We start from the raw sequence: 25871 nt of genomic DNA on the forward strand, positions 1-25871 counted from the left end.
GAGCTAACTTCAGTTCCCCTGGTTGGCACAAGCTGAGGGAGACCCATGCATGGAGTGCTTCCTTCCAGCACAGATATAGAAAAGTTATGAGCCAGTTCTTTTATCCTCCCAACACACCTGTGATGTAAATAAAATTTCCACTTTGTGGACAGGAAAACTTAGATACATAGGCTCAGATCCTCAAAGATATAGGCTCCTAACTACCACTGAAATCAATGGGAGTTATGTGCCTAAATACCTTTGGGCCATAACAATTAAGTGACTTGTTTAGGTCACACAGAAAGTCAGTGGTAGACTCTGCCCCAGAATCAACTAAATTCATCCTGTGGCTTAGCCACAAGACCATTTAACATCATTTTCTTCCACATTAATGAAAAAATGCCTTTAAATCTTGACATCTCTCACAGCAGTTCGGTGGTTCTACCAAATACATTCCATTAGGGGTTTTCTAAGATATGAGAGAGAAAACATACTGCTTCCATTTTTGAAAGCTAGTAGTAAAAATGCCAAAATGCCAATGAGTGTTTGCTGTGGGCTAACTATGGGACCAATCCTGTAGACACTTGGGCACAGTATAATGGGATGTGTCATCCGTGTAAAGTTAAGCACATGCGTTAGTGTTTGCAGGATCAGGTATATGATTCTCAGACTAGACTACTCTATTTCAGAAGTCAATATTTATGCATTTGAGAACATTACTCTTGTCAGTAGTTCCACTGTGGTCAAAGGGACTGCTTATGGAGAAAAAGTTATTTGTGTGCTGTTTACATGAAAGCTAAGTACCCAAAGATTTGGATAGATCAAGAGTGTGCTACATGTCTAAGATCTAAGTGATTTAGGTACACTGAATGGGACTACATCATTATGGGTATGGCTTTCCTGCAGGCTCACCCTTTCCTCTTTTGAAAATCTCACCCTAAGCTATTTCCTTTTGATTTTTAAAGCATGGTGATGAAATTAACTTCCAAACTTCCTTAAGGCTGATACTGAGTTTATTTTGCTGAGATTTCCGTTATATACTAAATGTGAAAAGGGGAAGGGAAAAGAAAGAAGAGTACAGGAGGAAAAGTCAGTCAACATTATTCAACATCATTTTAATTTCCACCAAGAGAGTAATATAAATATATTAAACACAAACAGAACACGTTTTGAAAAGACCATATGGCACTATTACAGAGGTTTAGCTTGATACAAATGTAATCTGTAATTTTATAAAAATTATAAGAAAGTATAGGAACATTTTTAAGTAATACATCAGTAAAAATAAATCTCAACATTTTAATAGTACTTTGAATATTCTTACAGTAAGAATTTTAAAAGTGCTTTTTAATAACATTGTTGTAACTCAACGTTAGTGCAGTGTGCCAAATAGATTTTAAAGCAAATATTTATAGCGAGTTGTACAATTTTCTATAACTAGCAGACTCAAGAGTCTGAGAACTAGTGTTAACTGAGGTAAGTATTTCAATTACAACTAAACATTACTTAAGTACTTTACATGCTGATTCTATCACTAAGAGAAAAAAGTTGACATCCTTCATGTGAAGACAGAAACCCTACTCATGTCATGAAACCAGCACTATATAAGTGAACATTTAGAAGGCAAAGAAAAATGGCTTCTCCAAAATATTTATACTACTTAGAAAACTATGATCCTATGGCATAGACTGTATTCAATACAAAGATCAAATTCTTTACATTTAATAGGTGCACCCAATTCTCCACTGAATAAATTATTTTGTTGACAATTCATGGCATTCCAAGAAAGCCCAATTTCAAGATTTTGTAGTTAATATTTCTCAGTAATAAAGTAAGCCTTATTTAGATATTTCACAGTATATTTACCTCTGAATTAGTATGTGATTTTGTTTACTATCAGTGACAGTATCTTACTGCTATGTCTACTGCCAAATCTTTGAGCAAGTGAAAAGTGCAAGACTAATAGAACAAAAACCCACTGCCTACTATTACACTATCCAATAATAATGGTAAGAGGGCCGCTGTACTTCTGAAAACCATGGTGTAACTCTTAGAGATGTCTCAGAGGTAACCTTTTCAAATTACATCTTTTTTTTAATTAAAGTTCTTCATTGACTGTCTGAGGATGCAAAAATATTGATTATTCACCACTCTTTTGTTAAAGCCCTTATTTTTAAAGAGACAGGAAACAGAGTTGAAGAACCAATCCCTTGGTCCTCATTTGCATATTATAGGACGTGAACATTTCTTATTCAAATTTGTAGTTTGTTTAGAGAAGAAGATTTTAGTCAGTATGAGAAAAGGGAGTAAAATATAAACTAATTCATTTACTTTATAAGATGGTATGGTTTAAGAAGTCAAACAATTGACCATTTTTCTCAGTATTACTCATAAGAACTTTTATACAAACATTAGCACTGAATCAATAACTAGAGATGAATTGCACAACTATCTCTCTATCCCTTCATTTTAAAAAGTAAAATATCATTCCTTTAATTCCAATAATTTGCAACATCCAGTAATGTTTAATCTATTTTCCATCTCTCTTTTTACAAATGCATTAGGAATGGCTTAATGGACATACAAATAGATATATTTTTGTTAACTACTTCCCAGTACCAAACTTAAACATGGGCTAGAAAATAATTAAAAATAATGCAAAATTATTTTTATCTTTTCTTGACAGAAAAGGCTGACAGCAGTGTCCATACTTATTGCAAAGAATGTAGCTAAACAATTTATTAATAAAAATGATCTGATAGTAATATATATAGTAAGAGGGGAAACTCAATAGTTTATAATTAATTCAAATTATCACCCCTGATTTTCAAATGATCACTCAGTAATTTTTATTTTTGGATAATAAATGCTTGATCACTATTGTACTGAATTCTAAATTCACTTATTTTTTTGGAAAGATTTCCGGTGCATGTAAATGTGAGAGATTGTGATTCTTTAACATTTTGAATTATCTGCTGATGTCAGATTAACCAGAGGTGCTGAACTTAGAGCAGAACATTTACCAAATAGTGTTGCACGATCCTCATTATTATTACAGGAATAATAAATATACAGAGAAATATTATGAATTATTGAATGGGGGAAATATTTCTGACAATTGTTTGGATCAACATGGTCCTCTAATGTTACAATAAAATGTGCCAAAGTGCACAATTTGCGTTACTAGGATATTGTGGAAAATTCTGCCCAAACTACATGCACATTGTCACAACTGTCACATTACCCTTCACACCTCTCTTGTCTGTTCCTCTCTTTCTCAATACTGCTCCTTTCTCTGCTAGTCTTTATCTCATTTACTTATGTACATTTCCAAAATGTACTATCAAAATCCAGAAAATATAGGTACAGCACAAAAACAATTCAATTTGCATTTTTATTGTCCTTGCAATTATTGAGAAGCCCTCTGATTCAAATTGTTCTACTCTGGGCTTAAAATTTCCCTCCTCTCATCTACTGAAACAACTGCACCACTACTAAGTGGCCTGGGACAGTCTTTAGAGCCTACCCGTACAACCCTTTCAATAACACAGTAGACTTTCCATAAAAATAAGAGAAACAATTAAAGCTAGTTATACTATATATTATAAACAAAAATACACTGCCCTTGAGTATATCTCTAAATTAATTCTCAAAGATCTGTTGCCTTTCATACCATAGCTACTCAAGAGTGCTTCAGAAGCAAGTTAGACACTTGCAATCATTCTGGGACTAGCTAGTATCTCTACTTTGTTAATGTTTTATAGGCAAATAAATCTTTCTCTCATGTTATATTATATTAACCCTGACAGAGCTGGGGAGACTTTTTGTTCCTATATATAAACACTATACAATTAGTGAATTTTCTTTCTAAAACAGTACTGTCTTACTGCAATGACAGTTTAGTTAAATCTAAAATAGATTCTCTAATCATCAGTTCTACCTTGGGGTTTTTAGCTTCACTGGTTGCTAGCTCCTTGTCAATAAGCCCCAGGTTGTGCAAATTAAGAATGGAATCAGCAATTATCCGTGCTGTCCTCTTCTGATAGCCTCCAGATGTCACCATCAAGATAGGAATTCTGTGGCTTCTGGCAGCCCTGAATACCGCTTCATCTCTTTTAACAATTCCCTGAATATTTACAAAAATGAAAAACAAAGTGAAATGACATGAATGTCACTTAGTTTTATTTTTACTGGTATGATTTGTAGCCTGTAGCTTATGCTTTTATGGCCTTATATACATAAGAAATTACCATTATGTGATCTATATGTTTGATTTTCTAATAGGAATACAATGAAAATCTGTTAAATAATTATTTAAATTATTTAAATATCCCTCTAGTAGTGTATCAAACAGTATGCTTTGGCTTTCTATACACAAACTTTTCAAAGACTATTTATTATTTGTATTACAGTGGTGAGTAGAGGTCACAACAGATTGGAGCCCCATTGTGCTAGGTAGTGTATAGACTCATAATAAGATAGTTCTTACACAGAAAACCTAGACATCACAGAAAAGGGGTGGAAAAATGAAGCATTATCCCCATTTTACAGCTAGAGAACTGAGACTATAAGACATAATAGCCCTGATTCAGAAAGGCCTGCAAGCACATACTTAACTTCAGCATGCTTAGGATCAAGCGACTTGCCCATGATCACATAAGACATTCCTAGTAGAACCAGGAACTCAACCCAGATCTCGAGTCCAAGTCCTGTGTCTTAACCACAAGATCAGCTTTCCTCGTCCTTTAAAAAGGGTACAATATTACTACTATAAGAACCTATCTATGTACTGTGCAGTTGAATGGGGTACTTCATGATCCTGACACTAGAGAATCCAACAAGAGCACCACTCCAGATCTATTTCTTACTAACAGAGGGGAACGGTCTAAAACATGAGAATAATAGGACAGACTAGTGATCAAGAGCTTCTATACTGTCACTGAACTCAGCACAGTAAAGAATACCCATTCTTTACTACATGCAACAGAGAAGTAAAGTTTATTAGGTTCAAGCAACCACCTTTGAAGAAAAAGGGAATACAGAATTACTTAATGAGAAAACATATTAAAATCCACATGTATGGACAAAGTAAGGACAATCCTAAAAGACACATAATAAAACCCACTACAACTCCTCTCCAAGACAATAATAAAAGTAAGAAATGTAGCTTCACAATGGACTGTTCAGAAATCAAAAGGTTAAAAAATTACTATAAATAGAGAAGGGGAAAGGAACTAAACAAGAATATTGAAAATCACAACTGTGAGGAAAGAAGCAGCCAAACAGATATAAAATGAGTCTGTGCAAGACAAAGGGGTTAAGAAAAATAAGAAGATCCCTTATAAATGCATCAGGGAAAAATACCGGGGGAAAAATTAGAAAAATGAAAAAAGGGTGAAAATGAATATTTAAATGTGGCTATTTTAACTATTTTTTAAAATCTGTCTAAAGATTTTTTGTTTGTTTGTTTAAATTGTACTTTACAAGGACAAAGGGTTTAACTAGGAATAGTGAAATGAAATGAAGATTAAACATTTAGGATGAACATCAGCAACAACTCCTGTGTAGCAGATTCTTAAGTGAAATAGTAGAAGCTTCAGCAAATTGTACATTTTAGAACAGACCGGACTCAGATGTAGAAAAATATACTGTAACGAAAAATTCTGAACTTGCAGAAGGATGGGCTAGATAACCTAATAGCTATGATTCTGTGATTCACAGAAATCTAAAAAGGAACAACAATCTTTGCACAGCTAGAGCATTTTCCATCCAAGGATGTCAAAGTGCTTTACTAACATGAGTGAATTAAACCTAATCATTAACAAAAATGATTAGGGGTATGGAATAGCTGCAGTATGAGGAGAGATTAATAAGACTGGGATTTTTCAGCTTGGAAAAGACACAACTAAGGGGGGATATGATAGAGGTCTATAAAATCATGACTGGTGTGGAGAAAGTAAATAAGGAAGTGTTATTTACTCCTCAGAACACAAGAACTAGAGGCCACCAAATGAAATTAATAGGCAGCAGATTTAAAACAAATAAAAGGAAGTATTTCTTCACACAACACACAGTCAGCCTGTGGAACTCCTTGCAAGAGGATGTTGTGAAGGCCAAGACTATAACAGGGTTCAAAAAAGAACTAGATAAATTCATGGAGGATAGGTCCATCAATGGCTATTAGCCAGGATGGGCAGAGATGGTGTCCCTAGCTTCTTTTTGCCAGAAGCTGGGAATGGGCGACAGGGGATGGATCACTTGATGATTACCTGTTCTGTTCATTCCCTCTGGGGCACCTGGCATTGGCCACTGTTGGAAGATAGGATACTGGGCTAGATGGACCTTTGGTCTGACCAAGTATGGCCGTTCTTATGTTCTCACACAAAGGAATAATCCATATCTTAAATATGGGGAAACTGAGGCACAGAAAGATGATTAAATAGCTTGTTCAATATCACACAAGAAGTCAGACAGCCAAAAATAGAACCTAGATCTCCAGATACTCATTTATGTGCTTTAAGCATAATATTATCTGTATTTTGTTTACAACTGGGAGTTTAATTCAAACATTTCAAGTAGAAAATATTCTTTCCAGAGTCCAAACACTTTGAGCTAAAATTCTCCTTTGCTAATCTTGGTTCCCATTTCAAGAAGAATTGCTTTAAATGAAATATACATATATTTACATCAGAGAATAGTTAATAATAAGAACTATTCTGATGACTGTTTGCTTGCTTAACACTTTGCAAATTTATCAATTTGCATTAATACTGAGCTTCTCTTCTATCATCGATGACAATGGAAAATGAGCATCATCACTCAGACAATGAAACACTAACCCCATTGCATGCTATGTCATTATTCAAGCTTCTTCTGAAATGTCTGTATCCTAAAGTATTTTAGCTGATTTCTCAGAGCTCAGGATCGGATTCATTAGAAAATTTCCTAAGACAAATGTATATAAAACAATATTTGTTGCATGTTATCAGCAAGGATGTATTGAGGGCAGATCTACAGACATTTAGAACTGCCTCAGCCTATACAGGACAAAGCGTGGATCCAAAGGGGAACTGTACCAGACGCTAAGCCACAGCATTGCTGGCAGCAGTTAGTTGATTGCCTGGTCCCATCCTCTCCCACCAGCTTCTGCAGGCTCTTTACTTGCTGACTGGGGCAGCACTGGCAGAGAGGGATGAAGACTGCTACGGGCTGTTACAAAGTGGCCTGTGATCAACTGTTCTCCATGTCCACTGAGGCCAGGACAAGTAGTAAATGGCTTAATCTGCTGCAAGAGTGGTTTAGGTCAGATATTAGGAAACACTTTCCAATTCTAAGGGTACTTAAGCTCTGGAACAGGCTTCCAGGGAGGCTGAGGAATGCCCATCACTGGAGGTTTTTATGAACAGCTTGTATAAACACCTGGCAGGGATGGCCTAGGTTTGCTTAGTGCTGACTCAGAGCAGGGGGCTGGACTTGATGACTTCTCGAGGTCCCATCCAGCCCTACATTTCTATGAAATCTGAAAACATTCAGCAGGAAGGACTGATACACATATCAAATTATTCTTTTTTTTCTTCCCTATTGCCTGCACTTAAGGTTTTGCAAGCTATGGGCCAAGAACAAGGACAGCTAATGAGTTAAGTGCTAGAAAAAGATAACTTGCAAAACTGCAGTTGCTATGTCTGTCCTTTCCTGGGGACTAAGGGAGGAAAGACAAGACAAGAGGGAGGAGAAGCTCAAGATCAGGGAATAGCGTGATGTTAGGTTTCAGCAGAAAAGAACCATCAGCTGGGAGGATGTGATTAGCTTCTGGGGAGGTTCCAAAGTCTCAGAGGTAAGGGGGCAAAGTTGTGGTGAATCCAGCCATTGATGCTGGTATTCACTGGGGGGGAAAAATCCCAGTAAAGTCTGTAGATATTGTATTGTTATACAAACCTGAGGTGAAATAGCAAGACCTCCCAGTGGATCACCATCCAAGATATCAGTTCCAGCGTTATAAATGATGATGTCTGGCCTCGATTCATTTAATGCCCCTTCCACATGTGTCTGTACCTTCTGAAGATATTCTGTGTCCTCTGTACCCCAGTCCAATTCAACCTTCCGCTTTATGGCTCCTAAAAAAAAATTGGTTTAATGAAACTGAATCAAAGAAACTAATGACCATGCTGTGAAGGAAAAAGCAAGATTCAGACAGAAGCAAGGTGAAAAGCATAAAGATTACAATTTATGAATATTTTGAAAATATACATAATTTCATAAGATTTTAACTTAAAAACATTTTAGTAACCTTTCTTCCCCCTTCTCCCTCCACCCCACCTCCAGCAGAAAAAAAAGCTGCAGCTAAATTAAACACTACAATCTGGGAACATTTTTACATTTAAAAGAAAAAAAATCAGGCATGATGAATAAAAGAGAACATAATACAGAGGGACTATTATTGAATAAAAGTAATCTCCATTTATATTTATCCCATAAATATTCAACAACTGGGAAGGAAATCAGTAAAAATATCACCCAACTGACAAAAGACACAAAAGCCTGAAAGTAGTAAAAGAAAGATGTAAAGAAAATTTAATTGCAGTGCAGGACAAGTGCTGGCATGAAAGGCTGGTAAGACAAAGATCATTAAGATAAATTATTAATATTTATTTGTATTACAGCAGCACCCAGAGGCTACAAGCAGAATCAGATTCCCTCTGTGCAAAGTGCTGTATGGATGCCCAAAACTGCTTACCATCAAATATCCTTATCTTGTAATCAGGTGTGTTGGCAAACACTAATTCATGCTAATTGATTATTTTGATGTCAGCAGGGTTCTGTATGGGTCTGCCCCCGCAGATCTGATTGTGAGAGTGGGGCCTAATTGAAGTCAAATAACTACAAATGGGTGGAGCAAAGCATTGGAAGAAATGCCGGATGGTGGATGAGGATAAGAGAAAGGACACAAAAGGTTCCATAGCCTAGCTATGTGCACAGAAAGAGAGTTTTGAATAACTTACAAATACATTAAAATACAAATAGACAAATCAAATCCATTTCAGACTTCCTTCAGGGTAGGGACTGTGGCTCATTATCCTGTAGGTGCTGTACAAAATACACTGGGGCTTCTAGATCCACTGAACATAAACACAAATTATGATAGATAATAATTTGTCCTAATAATCTTCATGAGGCTCATTGTTGCATTCCAGTCCTCATCCAGCTTTGCAGTTGTTCTGTCTCTTTCCATCTTTCTTTTACTCCTTTCATACTTCTGCTTCCTTTGTTTGATATTATTCTTCATGATTTCTGCTCTTGTTGTTACATAAATATTCATAAAATTATGCACAGCTGTCCTCCTGCATACAACTATGGACAATACTTAGCTCACGTTCAGGGGAAACAATATGATAGCTGGATGGAGTTTAAAAAGAGGAGGGAAACACTTAGTAGAGAAAGAAAGATAAGTGTTGTTCTGATTAAACCATTAAATGTCAGTTCTGACAATCATGGACCCATATCCCACAGCTCTCAGGTACCATGTCCTCATCTTCAGCAAACACAACCTAAGATTACAATGTTTAATTGCTTACTGTGTATAGTTGCCAAGTTCAAAGTAGCTAAAGTGACATTTTTGGGGGTGTTAACATGCAAGGTTTTTCTGGTTCAAACTCTCTCTCTCTAATAAGAAATTAATGCTGCTAATACTTCTATGGATCTTAAGGTAGGCTGCTATCAATAGTCCCATTTTACAAAAGGGAAATGGAGGCAAAAAGAGGTGGCATGACTGTTTTAAAGTCACACATTGACTTAATACCAGAACTGAGACTGGAACCCAGTCAGGGGCGCTGGAACAATTTGTATAGTGGGAGTGCGGAGAGCCATTGAACCCAACTGTAAACCTTGTACATGACAGAAACCACTTCAAGCCAGGGAGAGCAGCAGCACTCCCCAGCACCCTTAGTTCCAGCACCAATTAACACAGTGGTCCTGACCAGGGCCGGCTCCAGACACCAGCTTGGCAAGCTGGTGCTTGGGGCGGCCACTCCGGACAGGGGCGGCGGGTCCAGCTATTCGGCGGCAATTCGGCGGACGGTCCGTCACTCCCGCTAGGAGCGAAGGACCTTCCGCCGAATTGCCGCCGCAGATCGCGATCGCGGCTTTTTTTTTTTTTGGTGGCTGCTTGGGGCGGCCAAAACCCTGGAGTCGGCCCTGGTCCTGACCTGGAGTCTTCTACATCAGCCACAAGACTATCTTTTCCTTATCTGTCTCTGAAGTGTTTCCTTTCCTTCTTTTCTCTCTCACACCCGCTTTCTCTCTCCCCTGCCCCCTTCCTCACTGTCTCTCTCTGACTTTTCTCCCCCAATCTTTCACACTGGCCCTCGTCTCACAACGGTCCAATCCCTCCCCACTTCTTTTCGTCAACACTTTCCCAAATTTCTTAGTAATTTCATTGATCCTGTCTCCCTCATATCATGGCTGCTCCCTTGGGATTAGAGCTAAGTAGTAGCAGTGCCGGCCTCCTATTCCTTCCCACTGCATCACACCAGAATCACAGTGGGGTGAGGGAGCCTGCAAAGACAGCAGTGAGTAAAAGAGGGAGGAGTCACCAGGACAACGAAGGATGCTCAGGGCATGAGTCTAGGAAGAGCCAGGTCCAAGTCCCTGTTCCTCCACAGACTTCTTGTGTGACCTTGGGCAAATCACTTAGCATCTTGGTGACTTGGTTCCCCAACTGTACAACTGGGATAACAGCTCTTTCCAACCTCATCGGGGTGTTGTGAAGATAAATACAATCAAGACTGCAAGGCACTCAGATACTACAGTAACAGGGACCATACAAGTATGATATACTCTTGGGGGGATTCTGTGCGCCTGCAGAGAATGCTCCCCCTCCCCACAAATTTCCTGCGTTTCCCTGCAGAAAATGGCAGGGAAGCAAAGGGAAGCCACGCGAGGGTGGGGGGCAACCATGAGTGAAGTTTTTTGGTGGAGATTTCCCCCCGCCAGAGGCAAGGCATGGGGGGCACACGGGGTTATGTGCCACTGCCCCCAAGAGCAGAGCCGCCCAGCTGAAGGAGGCTGTGTCTCGGCTCCGCTGACTCTGCAGCTGAACGCCTCCTCCTGGGTCCTAGTGCCAGTTGTGCTCCCCTTCTGTGTGCTGGGAGCCTTCCCATTTTCTGTGCAACACTGAGTGCCCATGGTGGGGCTGGGTAAGGGGGTGGGGAGAATAGGGCAGGGAGAGGGGAATGTGGGAGTGAGGGGTGGGGGGCGGAGAAGAAAAGGGGATAGGGGACTCATGGGGGGGAAGTGGAAACCCGGCATGCGGGATCCCCTTGGCAGCAGCTGGGGCTCCCCCATTAAGCAGGCCCATCAAACCCACATTCTGACAAGCCCTACGCGTGGACCCTTCTGATGAGCCCCCCACACCCAGACCCCCACCCCACTGAGCCTCAACCAGCTGCACCTGGACCCTCACCCCATCAAGCCCCACTCCCCCAGCACCCAGACCCTCCCACTGAGCCGCCCACACCCAGACCAAGGCCCCCCGCCAAGGCCCCCCAAGCACCAACCACCTTTACCTGGATCCACTGCAGACTCCCATTGCCCCTGCACCAAGAACCCTCCAACGAGCCTCAGTGCATCCAGATCTGCCACTGAGTCTCCCGTATCCAGATTGCCCCACACAGAAATCTCTCATCCCACATCTCGATCCCTCCACAATAAGCCCCTCCACACTTGGATCCTGCTGGACTGAGCCTGCCCACCCACACCTGGTGCACCTGTTGCAGAGATGCAGGACCCCGGGGTGTTTCTGGGGCAGGCCCAGCTCTTGCACTGTGTCAGGTTCAGGTGCAGCCTCACGGCCGAGTCCCTGTACCAGGGGAGGTGAGGGCTTCAGGGTGATCTCCTACCTCTATGCCGCCAGTGGCCTGTGCTCCCCACTGCCATGCTGGAGCCACAGTTATTTATTGACAAATAAAATTTGCAGAATTTTAGAATATTGTGTGCATAATTTTTTGGCACAGAATTTCCCTCAGGAGTAATGATAAAGGAGGAAAACTTAGCTGACTGCTCAGAAACCCCAGGAGTAGCTTCTAGTAGTGAGGAAGAGGAGCTGAAGGGGAAACTTTGCTCATCTGGATTTTGAGTCACATTTCAATTGGCAGAACTGAGAGCACTACCCGCAGGGGGAAAGCACCTGATTGGATGTGTATGGCTGGTATGACTGAGAGTCTTTGTGTTTTCCATCTCAGCAAGAAAATACCAAGCCTGGTGGAAACAGAAGTGTGACAAGTTTAGCAATTGTCTTTATTTTCAGAGGCTTTGGGGTGAAACTCACCCCATTGCAAAGAGAGCCTATGCCTTCCACATGGTTTAAGGCATATATTCATGGCCTAAAAATAACTGAACTTGTATGTAGATGCTTAAATGGACCATCTATACTAGGATGACTGTCACCTTTTAGGTACTGTACACACACTTATTTCATAAAAGTCTTACAATTAAGCAACATGCAAAACGTTAACAGGATACTAACGCAAGTTTGATATGCTTAGTTAATAAAACAAAGAGGCAGCATGAATTGAACAAAGGACCACACAGCAGGAAATGTAAAGTAGCAAACAACAATTCACACCATTTTTTCTAAATACAGCTATTAAAACTACATAAGGGTTGCCATTTAAAATCAGCAAGCATGTTCCATTTTCATGGAAAAGTTATAAATGAATTACACTCCATATATTAGAAAACATTGCTATTTGATAAATAAGTATAGGAATGCACTGACCAATTTTGTTTTAACTTCATCTGTTAGTAATTTTTCTCTTGGTAGACATGATGTACCCTGGACAAACATTTTTGATGCAACACTTTGAAATGTGTATGCTATCATGTAAACACTGGCGTTAAGTATTCGAAAAATAAAGAAAGATGTACTGCATTGCATGTGTTCCTTGTCAATCATCCAAATTAAGCAAGTATGCTATTTATCAGACTGACAGTTATATTAAAAAAAATTAAGCAGAAAGAAAAAAGTACACACTGCACTCTGACACTGTAAACAAATCAAGCCTGCCACAGACATTTGCAGCTTATCAAACTGAATCAAAAGATCAATCCAACTTTAGGCTTTTTCCCTTTTAATTTAAATAGCCAATTAATTAATTATGAGAGGCCACCATACTTAAGGGAAACCCCATGGTGAAACACCAAATACCCAGTGTCTAACAGTTGTGACAGTATTCTATTTCTTTTCAAAATGCTTACAGGATATTCAGAGGTTTCTCATTTTCTAAAGGCTTATATAAATAACAATTCTGCAGGGAACATGATCCCTAGTTACGCAGAGTTAGCTAATCCTGAATGAACCATTTGTTAAAATATGTTTAGTCTAATGAAAACATATAAAAAATTCTAAGTAGTGACAGTTGTGCTTAAATCAATAGCAAGTCTAGCCTATTTGGATGTTTTGCATGGTCTCTTGAATGGGTTACTAACAAGACCAGCTAATGCTGGCACCTTACATTTCAGAAATTCATCCACTACTGAGAATACCTAAAATAAGTCTAAAGATTTTTTTCTTGATGATCAATGAACACTTAATGAATTTTCAGGTACCATTACAGGAAGGATTCTATTGCTTTTTTGTGAACTTGTCATTTTAAAAATCAACATGTCAGTCAATTATAAATGTAGTGAAATTCCCAAATAAAACCAAAACAAAACCACTGCTTTGCACAGCGAGCTGTACATAGTTGAATTCCTCTAATAACATCTGGAAGAAACATTACTTCTCATTAGCGGTCATGATATGCTATTCTTCATAGAAGTTTCAACTAGTGCTTCAACTACCTCATCTCAATGGGTCCTGTTATGAGATATGCCTGCCCCGCACTGGACTGGAGGGGGTTAACCCCACGCTATGGGCTGAGGAAGCTACAGCCCCTCACACCTGCTGGGCATGCTCCGACTGGAACCACAGTATAAGAGGGAGCAGCTCAGGTCAGTCTGGGCTGACCTCTGATGAGAGCAGATGTGTGCTGCAAGCTCCTGCTGGGAGAGTGCCGGAGCCACCAGATGCTGATGTCAGCCAGGATTGTGCCTCTACCAAACCCCAGCCGACTGCCGAGGACAACGGAGATGAGGCAGTGATTGCTGAGGGATCCCCTGCGTTGGAAGAAGGGGTAGGAAGTGACCCTGGGAATGGTACGGTAGTGACGGGTGACCAAGACTGAGCAGCGAGATGTCAGTTCCCTGGGGCCTTGGATCAGGACCTGGTTGAGAAGAGTGGGCCTGGGCCCCTACCCCATCCAACCCGCCACAGACACTACCAACATGTGGGGAGGTGAATTGGGCCACCGGAGGCCACTAGACCTTACTGTCCTGCACCACTGGACAGCCCTACTGACTCTGGCCATTGGACCATACTGCCCTGGGAAGAAGGGTAGCTGCTTCGACTTTGGCCACTGGGCCTTATGGTCCTGAAGCCCAGGCCTGTCTTAGTGACTCAGGTCCTGGGCCCATACCACTCTTAGGCCTGGTCTACACTACGGGTTTAGGTCGACTTTAGCAGCGTTAAACCGAATTAAGCCTGGACACGTCCACACAACGAAGCCCTTTCTTTCGACTTAAAGGGTCCTTTAAACGGTTTCTTTACACCACCTCCGACGAGGGGATTAGCGATAAAACAGACCTTTGCGGGTCGGAATTGGGGTAGTGTGGACGGAATTCGACGTTATTGGCCTCCGGGAGCTATCCCACAGTGCTTCATTGTGACCGCTCTGGACAGCACTCTCAACTCAGATGCACTGACCAGGTAGACAGGAAAAGACCCGCGAATGTTTGAATTTCATTTCCTGTTTGCTCAGCGTGGAGAGCACAGGTGACCACGCGGAGCTCATCAGCACAGGTAACCGTGATGGAGTCCCAGGATCACAAAAGAGCTCCAGCATGGACCGAACGGGAGGTACGAGATCTGCTCGCCATATGGGGAGATGAAGCAGTGATAGCTGAACTCCGTAGCAGTAAAAGAAATGGAAAAGTATTAGAAAAGATCTCCAAGGCCATGAAGGACCAAGGCCATAACAGGGACACACAGCAGTGCCGCGTGAAAATTAAGGAGCTACGTCAAGCTTACCACAAAGCCAGAGAAGCAAACGGAAGGTCCGGGGCAGAGCCGCAAACTTGCCGCTACTACGCGGAGCTGCATGCGATCCTAGGGGGTGCAGCCACCACTACCCCAACCGTGTGCTATGACTCTCTCACTGGAGAAACACACAGGGAAGACGGTTCGGGGAACGAGGAAGATGAGGATGGAGGTACTGTAGGTAGCTCACAGCAGCAAGGAAGCGGAGAAACCGGTTTCCCCAACAACCAGGATATGTTTGTGACCCTGGACCTGGAACCAGTAACCCCCGAACTCACCCAAGACCCTCAGGGCACACAGGAGACCTCTGGTGAGTGTAACTTTGTAAATATTTGTAAACATTACAAAAAAAAAAGCAAGCGTGTTTAATGATTAATTTGCCCTGGCAATCGCGGCCAGTACATCTACTGGAAAAGTCTGTTAACGTGTATGGGGATGGAGCGGAAATCCTCCAGGGACATCTCCAGAAAGCTCTCCTGGTTGAAATGGGGTGATTTTATTAAGGGGACATTCAGAGGCGCCTGTTCCTGCTCTTCTGAACAGAAATGTTCCCCGCTGTTAACCACGCGGTGGAGGGGAGGGGTGAAGTGATCATCCCAGAGAATCGTGTGTGTGTGTGCGTGGGGGGGGGGGTGGTTTACTTGTGTTTGTGCCGCATGTTAACCGGGAAACCGCAGCCCCTCCTTTTACATTGAAAACCCATTTTAAATGGACAACCCAATTCATCCTTGATATGGGAAATGCGCTGCTGTTTGCAACCTTTCCCGCATGTTAAGAAGGTTAAAAAAGCCAAAACACTGTGGCCTACCATGGCTGCCTGCAAGCCGAAATATGCGACCTTGTAATGAAAGAGTGTACCCATTGTTCTCTAAAATGTGCCTTTTTTAACCACCTCTCCCTTCTCCTCCACCAGCTGCAAATGTTTCTCCTTCGCAGAGGCTCGTGAACATTAGAAAGAGAAAACGTAGGACGAGGGACGATATGTTCACGGAGCTGCAGATGTCCTCCCACGCTGATAGAGCACAGCAGAATGCGTGGAGGCAGTCAATGTCGGAGATGAGAAAAGCCCAATATGAACAAGAGGAGAGGTGGCGGGCTGAATGGCGGGATGAAAAGAGCAAGTGGCGGGCTGAAGACGATAGGTGGCGTCAGCTTGCAGACAGACGGCAAGAGTCAATGCTCCGTCTGCTGGAGCATCAAACTGATATGCTCCAGCGTATGGTTGAGTTGCAGGAAAGGCAGCAGGAGCAGAGACTGCAGCTACAGCCCCTGTGTAACCAACAGCCCTCCTCCCCAAGTTCCATAGCCTCCTCACCAAGACGCCCAAGAACACGGTGGGGGGGGCCTCCGTCCACCCAGTCACTCCATCCCAGATGATCGCCCAAGCATCAGAAGGCTGGCCTTCAATAAGAGTTAAAGTTTTAAAATGCAGTGTGTCCTTTTCCATCCCTCCTCCCCCACCCAGCCCAGGCTACCTTGGCAATTATCCCCCTACTTCTGTGAGGAACTAATAAAGGATGCATGAATGTGAAAAAACAATGACTTTATTGCCTCTGCAAGCGGTGCTCGAATTGGGGAGGGGAGGGTGGGGTGGGGTGGTTGGTTTACAGGGAAGTAGAGTGAACCGGGTCGGGGGAGGGGGGGTTTGGAGGGTTCATCAAGGAGAAACAAACAGAAGTTTCACACAGTAGCCTGGCCAGTCACAAAACTCGTTTTCAAAGCTTCTCTGATGCGCACCGCACCCTGCTGTGCTCCTCTAACCGCCCTGGTGTCTGGCTGCGCGTAATCAGCGGCCAGGCGAGTTGCCTCAACCTCCCACCCCGCCATAAAGGTCTCCCCCTTACTCTCACAGATATTGTGGAGCGCACAGCAAGCAGCAATAACAATGGGGATATTCTTTTCGCTGAGGTCTGAGCGAGTCAGTAAGCTGCGCCAGCGCGCTTTTAAACGTCCAAATGCACATTCCACCACCATTCGGCACTTGCTCAGCCTGTAGTTGAACAGGTCCTGACTCCTGTCCAGGCTGCCTGTGTACGGCTTCATGAGCCATGGCATTAAGGGGTAGGCTGGGTCCCCAAGGATCACGATAGGCATTTCAACATCCCCAACGGTCACTTTCTGGTCCGGGAAGAAAGTCCCTTCCTCCAGCTTTCGAAACAGAGCAGAGTTCCTGAAGACGCGAGCATCATGTACCTTTCCCGGCCATCCCACGTTGATGTTGGTGAAACGTCCCTTGTGATCCACCAGGGCTTGCAGCAGCATTGAAAAGTACCCCTTGCGGTTTACGTAGTCGGTGGCTTGGTGCTCCGGTGACAAGATAGGGATATGGCTTCCGTCTATGGCCCCGCCACAGTTTGGGAATCCCATTTCAGCAAAACCATCCACTATTGACTGCACGTTGCCCAGAGTCACTACCCTTGCTATCACCAGGTCTTTCATTGCCCTGGCAAATTGGATCACAGCAGCCCCCACCGTAGATTTGCCCACTCCAAATTGATTCCCGACTGACCGGTAGCTGTCTGGCGTTGCAAGCTTCCACAGGGCTATCGCCACTCACTTCTCAACTGTGAGGGCTGCTCTCATCTTGGTATCCTGGCGTTTCAGGGCAGGGGAAAGCAAGTCACAAAGTTCCATGAAAGTGCCCTTACGCATGCGAAAGTTTCGCAGCCACTGGGAACTGTCCCATACCTGCAGCACGATGCGATCCCACCAGTCTGTGCTTGTTTCCCGGGCCCAGAATCGGCGTTCCACGGCATCAACCTGCCCCAGTGACACCATGATTTCCACATTGCTGGGGCCTGTGCCTTGTGAGAGGTCTATGTCCATGTCAATTTCCTCATCACTCTCGTCGCCGCGCTGCAATCGCCTCCTCGGCTGGTCCGGGTTTCGCCTTGGCATGTCCTGGCTCTGCATATACTCCAGGACAATGCGCGTGGTGTTCATAGTGCTCATAATTGCCGCGGTGATCTGAGCGGGCTCCATGATCCCAGTGCTAGCTATGGCGCCTGGTCAGAAAAAAGGCGCGAAAGTAGTATCTGATGGACCAGGAGAAGGAGGGAGGGCGGGAGGGAGGGAGGGCCGAGTGACGACATGGCGTACAGGTACAGGAACAGGGAGAAACACAAACAACTGTCACACAGAATGGTCCCCCCCAAAGATTAAACTGAAAACCCTGGGCTTAGCAGGCCATTGATTTCACGGAGGAAGGGGAAGCAAATGAATACAGAACAAATCTATTTTTTACATCTTAAGCTGGCAGCCGACGGTGCAGCATGAGTGATAGCCTCTCCAGTATGACGATGACGGATACCAGTCATAATATACCATCGTCTGCCAAAAGGCAAGGGGCTGCTGCTGTGTAGCAATGCAGCCCCACGTCTGCCAGCCCCACGTCCGCCAGCACCCAGCATCTCCCTCGGCCTCTTCTGGGTGCTTAGCAGACAATACTGGCAATTGGCAGAAAATAGTATATTACGATTGGTAGCCATCATCATCGAAACATGTCTGCCCAGGTGGCCATGATTGACAGCCACTCCAGTACGACGACGATGGGTACCAATCATAATATACCATCGCCTACCAAAGGGCAAGGGGCTGGTGCAATGCAGCCCTACGGCTGCCAGCCCCACGGCTATCACTCATGCTACACCGTCTACCGCCAAAAGGCAGTTAGCCGCTGCTGCTGTGTAGCAATGCAGTCCCACGTCTGCCGGCACCCAGAGGACATATGGTGACGGTGAGCTCAGCTGAGCTGAGCAGGCTCCATGTTGTCTGCACAGGTAACCCAGGTAAAAAGGCGCGAATCTATTGTCTGCCGTTGCTGTGACGGGGGGGGGGAGGGGCCTGACGACATGTACCCAGAACCGCCCGCGACACTGTTTTGCATCATCCGGGCATTGGGATCTCAACCCAGAATTCCAAGGGGCGGCAGAGACTGCGGGAACTGTGGGATAGCTACCCATAGTGCAATGCTCCGGAAGTCGACGCTAGCCTCATACTGTGGACGCGGTCCGCCGACTAGAGCACCTAGAGCATTTTATGTGTGGACACACACAATCGGCTGTATACAACCGATTTCAATAAAACCGGCTTCTATAAATTCGAACTAATTTCGTAGTGTAGAGGCTGACAGAGTGTATCTGCCTATGATAGGTCCAAACCTATATCATATAGACCTACTAAGTAGAGTTAACAAAAAGTATCATGAATAATTTAACTTATTTTCCCCAATTTGTTTTGTGCATTTTTGTGCCCTCAAAATGTGGCCCATCCAGCTTTTCCTGTATATCATGTCATGACATGAAACTTCTCATTTGCAAAATGTTTGCCTTTGTCAGATTTCATACACAAATGCCAGGGTGGTATCATCTATGTTAGAACAACCATGAAATAACGTTTCATCCCTAGAATTCTACAGCATATCAGTAGCAGCCTAAGCCTATGTGGGCAGGTGCCTCCCCTCTGGCCTCTAAAGATGTGTGCCTAGTTCCTACATGTTTAGGTTAAATTATATATTTTAATTAAATGCCTCTGCAGCAGCTTTCTGTGGTAACAAACCCATGATGCTAATGGTAAACCTGTTTCTTCACATCTAGTTGCTGCCACTTTACAACAAGTATGACTGAGATATCACTTGCATCTGAAGAAGTGAGGTTCTTACCCACGAAAGCTTATGCTCCCAATACTTCTGTTAGTCTTAAAGGTGCCACAGGACCCTCTTGCTTTTTGAGATATCACTCTGTTTTGCCAATGTATAATGATTATTGTTATTGTTTCTCTTCATTGTATGCATATGCCTCAATCCAATGGAACATATGTCAAAAAGCAGATGCCCTTAGGGCACTGAATAATGACCCAGGCAGAAGAAATCTCAAATCAGTGGCAATACAACATACTTCCTTTCAGATTGAAGTTAGGGCAGATGCCCTTAAAAAAAGGACACACCCATGGATAGTATACTTGGTAAATAAGATGAAAAATAAAGTTTGCAGATATAGGCATCTAAGGCTGGGTCTACACTACCCGCCTGAATCGGCGGGTAGAAATCGACCTCTCGGGGATCGATTTATCGCGTCCCGTTGGGACGCGACAATCGATCCCCGAATTGATGCTCTTACTCCACCAGCGGAGGTGGGAGTAAGCGCTGTTGACGGGAAGCCGCAGAGGTCGATTTTGCCACCGTCCTCACAGCGGGGTAAGTCGGCTGCGATACGTCGAATTCAGCTACGCTATTCACATAGCTGAATTTGCGTATCTTAAATCGACCCCCCCCCCCCCCCCGTAGTGTAGATGTAGCCTTAGACAGGCACAGTGATCTAATCATATTACTTTGAGGTAAGCCTCACACAGGAAAGGCCAGCAGTGATAATGCAGGAAGGAACACATACAATATATATTTGATGGGAAAAACACATGGAACAAATCAAACTGTTCCTGTTACTCTTTTAACTCTAAAAAGCAGACACACTTTGAAAAAATAAAATTTACCTCAACAGCCAAGTCTACCCTAGAAACTTTTGCCAATACAGTAATGTTGCTTAGGGGTGTGATTTTACCAGCAAAAGCACTAGTGCATACTAATACCATAGTTATTCTGGTATGAGTGCTTTTGCCGGTATAGATTATTATGCTCATGGAACTGGTAAAAGCTATACCAGCAAAGACACTTTTTTGCCAATATAAACTGCATCTACACTAGGAGGATTTGCTGGTATAGCTAGACCCATAAATCATTTTCGTTAGACTAGGCTAAAGAAAGAAGTATAACTACGACTTCTCCTTTAAAGAAACATAAAATAAACTAAATGACTTCTCTTAACCCTCTCTCTTGACCACTTGGGGTCCAATCTCAGCCAGCCAATGAACCAGAACCAATACTATGCAACTCATGGCTAATCAGAACCATGACAGACACTGAAGTTCAAATATTTGCTGCAACTTTTTGCAAACATCCTCACAGGGAATTTTTTTACATTAAGTTCATCAATATTTTTGTGTTGCTGTATTTTACCTCAGAGTGAGCAGCATTTCAGTGGTAAATGAAGCAACTGTTCTGTGGTAAATACATTTTTAATACTTTAAGATCATATCAGTTTGAAAAGTACTTACGTTTAGCAAATCCATCCCCTGGATAAATATATCTATTGTACACATCCATAATATACACCCTATGATCATCCATGAAGTCTCTCTCATGGCCATTCCCCTATAAGAAAATTTCAGTAGGTTAATCTTAGCAAGCAAACACAGTATTAAAGAATCTGTGAGCGTTAAGGAAATTAAGAATACAATGTTACAGTGTTTAATGTTCTAGGTACTTTTTCTTGTTTATATCCTTAAAGGTTATTCTGATGTTGTGAATAACAATATTTGCATCTCTATCTGAGGCTCCCCAGGTGCTTTACAAATATTACTGAAATTAGCATTACAATACTCCCTTGCAGACAGGAAAACTAAGGAACTGAGCAGCCAATTTGCTCAGTGTCACAATGGAAGTCTGTACCCAAGCTAGGAATAAAAATCAGACCAAGTCCTAGGCTTTAACCACACTATGTTCCAGAACCTTGTCAGCTACTGAGAATATGTAAAATGAGTTTTTTTGATAATCAATGAAATGTTGAAAAAGTTAATTAACTTTCAGGAAAGATTGCAAAAGTCATATCAATAAAATTTAAATGAGAAACATATTACATTCTACCTTCTTCCATTGTACAGCCAGGAATCTCTATTGAAAGATTGGATTTTGGGGTAGGGAGAGGAATGGTAAAGGGAAAATCAGATTCTGATCATCATCTCCTTTTTCCAAACTCTTGAATTCCAATATGATTTCAGTGACTGTCATCTGCACTCCTATCAGACATTATAAAACAATCTCTAATTAGTGGTTCACAAGATACAATATGTTAAATTATGTCGGAGTTGATGTAAGGAATGAAAGCAAGATGGTAATCAGAATGATTTGATTTCAAAGTATAGGAGTAAATCCATGAAAATAATATTTTCAGTATTTTTGTTGTGTAATTTAACATTTACTTGATAAAACTCTCTGAACAGTTGCAAAGTTGTATCTCTGCTGTAGTTCCCAGTCCTGGAGACACCCAAGAGAAAAAGAGCCATTACAACGCTAAAACTGGCTAGTATATGTGAAAGGGTGGTGGAGAGTAAATGAATGCTCCACTGCATGTTTCTGTGCCACTGATATGGCCTGTTAGAGGTGGCTGAGCATGAACGCTTAATGCACTACTTCGTTACTCCCAGGCCCCAAAGAAGAGGGTAGTACAAAGATGGAGAACTAATGACAGTAAAGCTCTGGAGTGAGCCAAGTTTCCAAGGCTGATGGACTCAGAGGGTGCCCTGAGAGTAACGGAACTTCCTCATGACACTGGCAGATCTGCTTTTATCTAGTCTGCTACCTCACATACTCCTTACCCTAATGAAAGGGAAACACTGTAGGAGGGAATGATGTAGCCTATAATCTACAGATCACTGGCACAACAGCTATAAGGTCAGAGATTTCTTGAGAAGCATTTTAATGAAGAGCCTTGACACACTTTGAAAGATCCCTTTAGAAATACAAAGTAACAACATTACATAATCTATGGTCTTGTTTCATGGCCAATTTTAGCATGCAGATAAGAGACGTGCTGGCTGGAAGATAATATATCCTTCTAGATCATTATGTTTCATCATAGCAATGAAACTGCCTCAAAAGTGGATTAACACCACATTAAAATACTGTGTACATTTCTGATTAAAAGCAGTTTTACTACATTACCAGCTTTTCTAAATAAATAACTTTTTATTGCTGAACAGTAAAGGTAATCAGTCTACAGTATGGACTGATCAGGTTTATAAAACAAACTACACAAAAAACTTTTTAGCCCCTTATTAGGATTTTGCTGAAAATCTTACTACCAGAGATGAGAGCTGTTCTCAGTACACACAATAAATCATTCCTTCTTTAGAAGGGGTGTATGTGTGTATGTATATATACTGTACTCCGTTAGCCTGAAGTCAGTCTCCCCGTTACAAGCATTGAAGGTCAAACTCATCTCCTGTAGAAGTTGCTGCAGTGATTATGCATGCTGAACTAATTATAATTCTCTTTAAGAGTCCCTTGTTTCTTATGGGATGCTGAGCAATTCTCAACGATTGTTAGGCTGCATCACTGTATGTAGACCAGAAAATATTTCTACATTCTAGCCACATGATGGAGCTACAACTCAGCTTAAATTTGCAACAGTGAACATTTTATTAAGGTAGCTTTATTGCCACAGTTAAGGAGCATAAAATATAATCAAACACCCGGGCTGTGCTGAGTAATTAATAATCAAACACAGTAAGTGATGATCCCATGCTTTTCTATAACCAGTTATTTAGACCACAGCTGTCTTAATTTTTACTGACTAAAAGGGCTTGTCTACACTGGCAATTAACGGCATTGCAACTTTCTCGCTCAAGGGTGTGAAAAACCACCCCCCTGAGCACAGCAAGTTGCAGCACTGTAAAGCACCAGTGTAAACAGTGCCACAGCGCTGGGAACCATGCTCCCTGCGCTGGGATCTATGCCCCTCGTTGAGGTGTTTTTTTTAGAGCACTGGGGGGAGCTGCGCCATGACCACACGAGGCACATTAAATCTGTGGGAAGGTAAATTAGTAGTAGTACATGGCACTGCTTTATCAAGGTATCTTTCTAAAGAGTAAGTTAATTACCTCTGGAGGGTTACCCTGGCTGCTGACTGATAGAGTAGACAATGTGTCTGGTTTTCTCCATTCATTCTTTTTTTCTTTGGCTTGTCGGATTTTTTGTTTTTTTGGCCAGGTTTGTGTTGTCAGCTTCATTCTGAGTTCACAGTATACTATTTTTAGATTACACGGAATTCCAGGGCCAAGAGTCTCTGCTTTAAAAAGTGAGGCTTTACTTTGCCACATGAAATGAAAACTTATCTTTATCCAAATGGGTGAAGCAAGTGAGAAGATGATGAAGGTTTACTGAGTATTTGGGGGCCGGAAAAAGGGGAAGGGGAGAGATGACAATAACATTGCATAGATTATGGCTAGAGAAAAAAAAAAAGAGTGCAGATCCCAGGGTTGAATCCCAGTACTATAATTGCTCAAGGGCCTGATCCAAAGAGTTGCTGAGAACCCACAACTCTTATTAAATAAAATGAGAAGGTTTGGGTGTACATGAGTTCTCAGAATCTGGCCCCAAGTTTGCCAGTAAACTGTATTAATCCAAAGAATGTATTAATCCAAATTTTATTAGTTGTTTTCAATTATGGAACATTTTGTGTGTGTGTGTGTGTGTGAGACAGTGTAGCAGTTGCTTTTAAAATGGCAAAAACTATCTTACTGTTGAAAGTCGGTCAGCAAAACTTCCTCAAGTACACACGTATATTTATATCCCTTCTCCACTGCACAGATCAATTTACAGTTTGCTGATACAATTCTTTTAGTTTGCTGAACACCCAATACAAACAATCCAAAGTGTCCTGCAGCAGAAAGTTTCTGATACATACTGCAAATGGCAAGTACAAATCTTTAGCAAAAGCATTGTTTAAAGAGATGGCCTATTGCTAAAATGAGGACCTAAAGCCTGCTCGGTTTGGAGTTACAGAATGCACCAAAACATTCTCTGGGTGTAATTACATATTTACAAAAACAAACTTCAAAATATGTTGATCCATGTATACCAAAAATAGCCTCCTTTAAGATAAGCTAGACATTTATCACCAACAACCACCTGGGAATTTTTTTTTTTTTTTTTTTTTTTTTTTTAAAGATTAACCCTACTTTGTTCCCTAAAGGCCAGATGATTCCTGTTGGACCAATGAGTGAAGTAACTCTTCACTGAGTCCCCAAACACTCAAAAGTAAGGACTATTAGCCAAGACATCACAGTTAACTGGAGGCGACAAGATGGGTGGTCTCCTAGGCATCTACAGCCACACTGTATTGATCTAATGTAAGAGACAAGGTGGATAAGGTAATATCTTTTATTGGAAGTTGGTCCAATAAAAGATATTACTTCACACACCTTGTCTCTCTTATATCCTGGGTCCAACAGGACTACAACAATGCTGCTAATAATAAATTGATCAAATGTATACAGAAATGCACCTGGAAATGCACTGATAGCCACTGCAGATGTCTAAGATTAAATATCATATGTTCCTCTTGATAGCTCCACTTAGTAATAATTGTTTGTAATAAGCCACTTGTAATAAAGCCTGGGGAGCGAGAGGGGCTTCAAAGCCTGAGCTCCAGCCTGAGCTGCAACTTCAAATTGCTGCCTACTCAGCTATTTTCAGAGCCCTACAAACGTGAGTGTGTTAACCTGGGCTGGAAGGCTCGCTGTGGAGATGTACCTAAGATGTACTTCCAAATACGTAAATAAGCAGGTTCAGATATAATACTAAATTACAGTGCTTAGCTATGTTACACTCAGTTAGAATAAAGCAGGAGCCGTGCGCTTTTTGTTTTTAAGTCTGAAACAACAGAAGAAAGAGTTCATCCATCCTGTGCATACCTTAACCTGGTCAGCTTTTCTTTAGTTTACTAAAGAAGAAATTTCTACTAGTGAAAATAAGTCTCCAGAGCACGTGCTTTGAAGAGAACTAAGAATAGCTTCATTCAGGAGCTCACTGTCAGGGATCAGAAGTACACTGGAAAGTTCCCCTTGCCAAAGAATAAAAGACATTACAGAGATCATTACAGAAAGCTGGGTCAGAAGCTGCAAAAAGTAGCAAGAGAAGGGTTCATTC

General features: G+C 42.1%; 1 protein-coding gene across 3 annotated transcripts in view; it reads right to left on the minus strand.

The window, feature by feature from the left end:
* Nucleotides 1-1073: 1073 nt before the first annotated feature.
* HDAC11 (histone deacetylase 11) overlaps nt 1074-25871 on the minus strand; it is a 74038-nt gene continuing 49240 nt past the window's right edge. For all 3 annotated transcript variants that reach the window (XM_005307173.5, XM_065551192.1, XM_065551191.1), the window contains exons 8-10: nt 21218-21314; nt 7915-8093; nt 1074-4105 (exon numbers count right to left, since the gene is read on the minus strand). In XM_005307173.5, the coding sequence (XP_005307230.2) occupies nt 3863-4105; nt 7915-8093; nt 21218-21314 (519 nt within the window). In that variant the 3' untranslated portion in view covers nt 1074-3862. The remainder of the gene's footprint in view (nt 4106-7914; nt 8094-21217; nt 21315-25871) is intronic.

This window comes from Chrysemys picta, chromosome 7, assembly GCF_011386835.1.
Source record: "Chrysemys picta bellii isolate R12L10 chromosome 7, ASM1138683v2, whole genome shotgun sequence".
In the NCBI taxonomy this organism is placed as follows: Eukaryota; Metazoa; Chordata; order Testudines; family Emydidae; genus Chrysemys; species Chrysemys picta.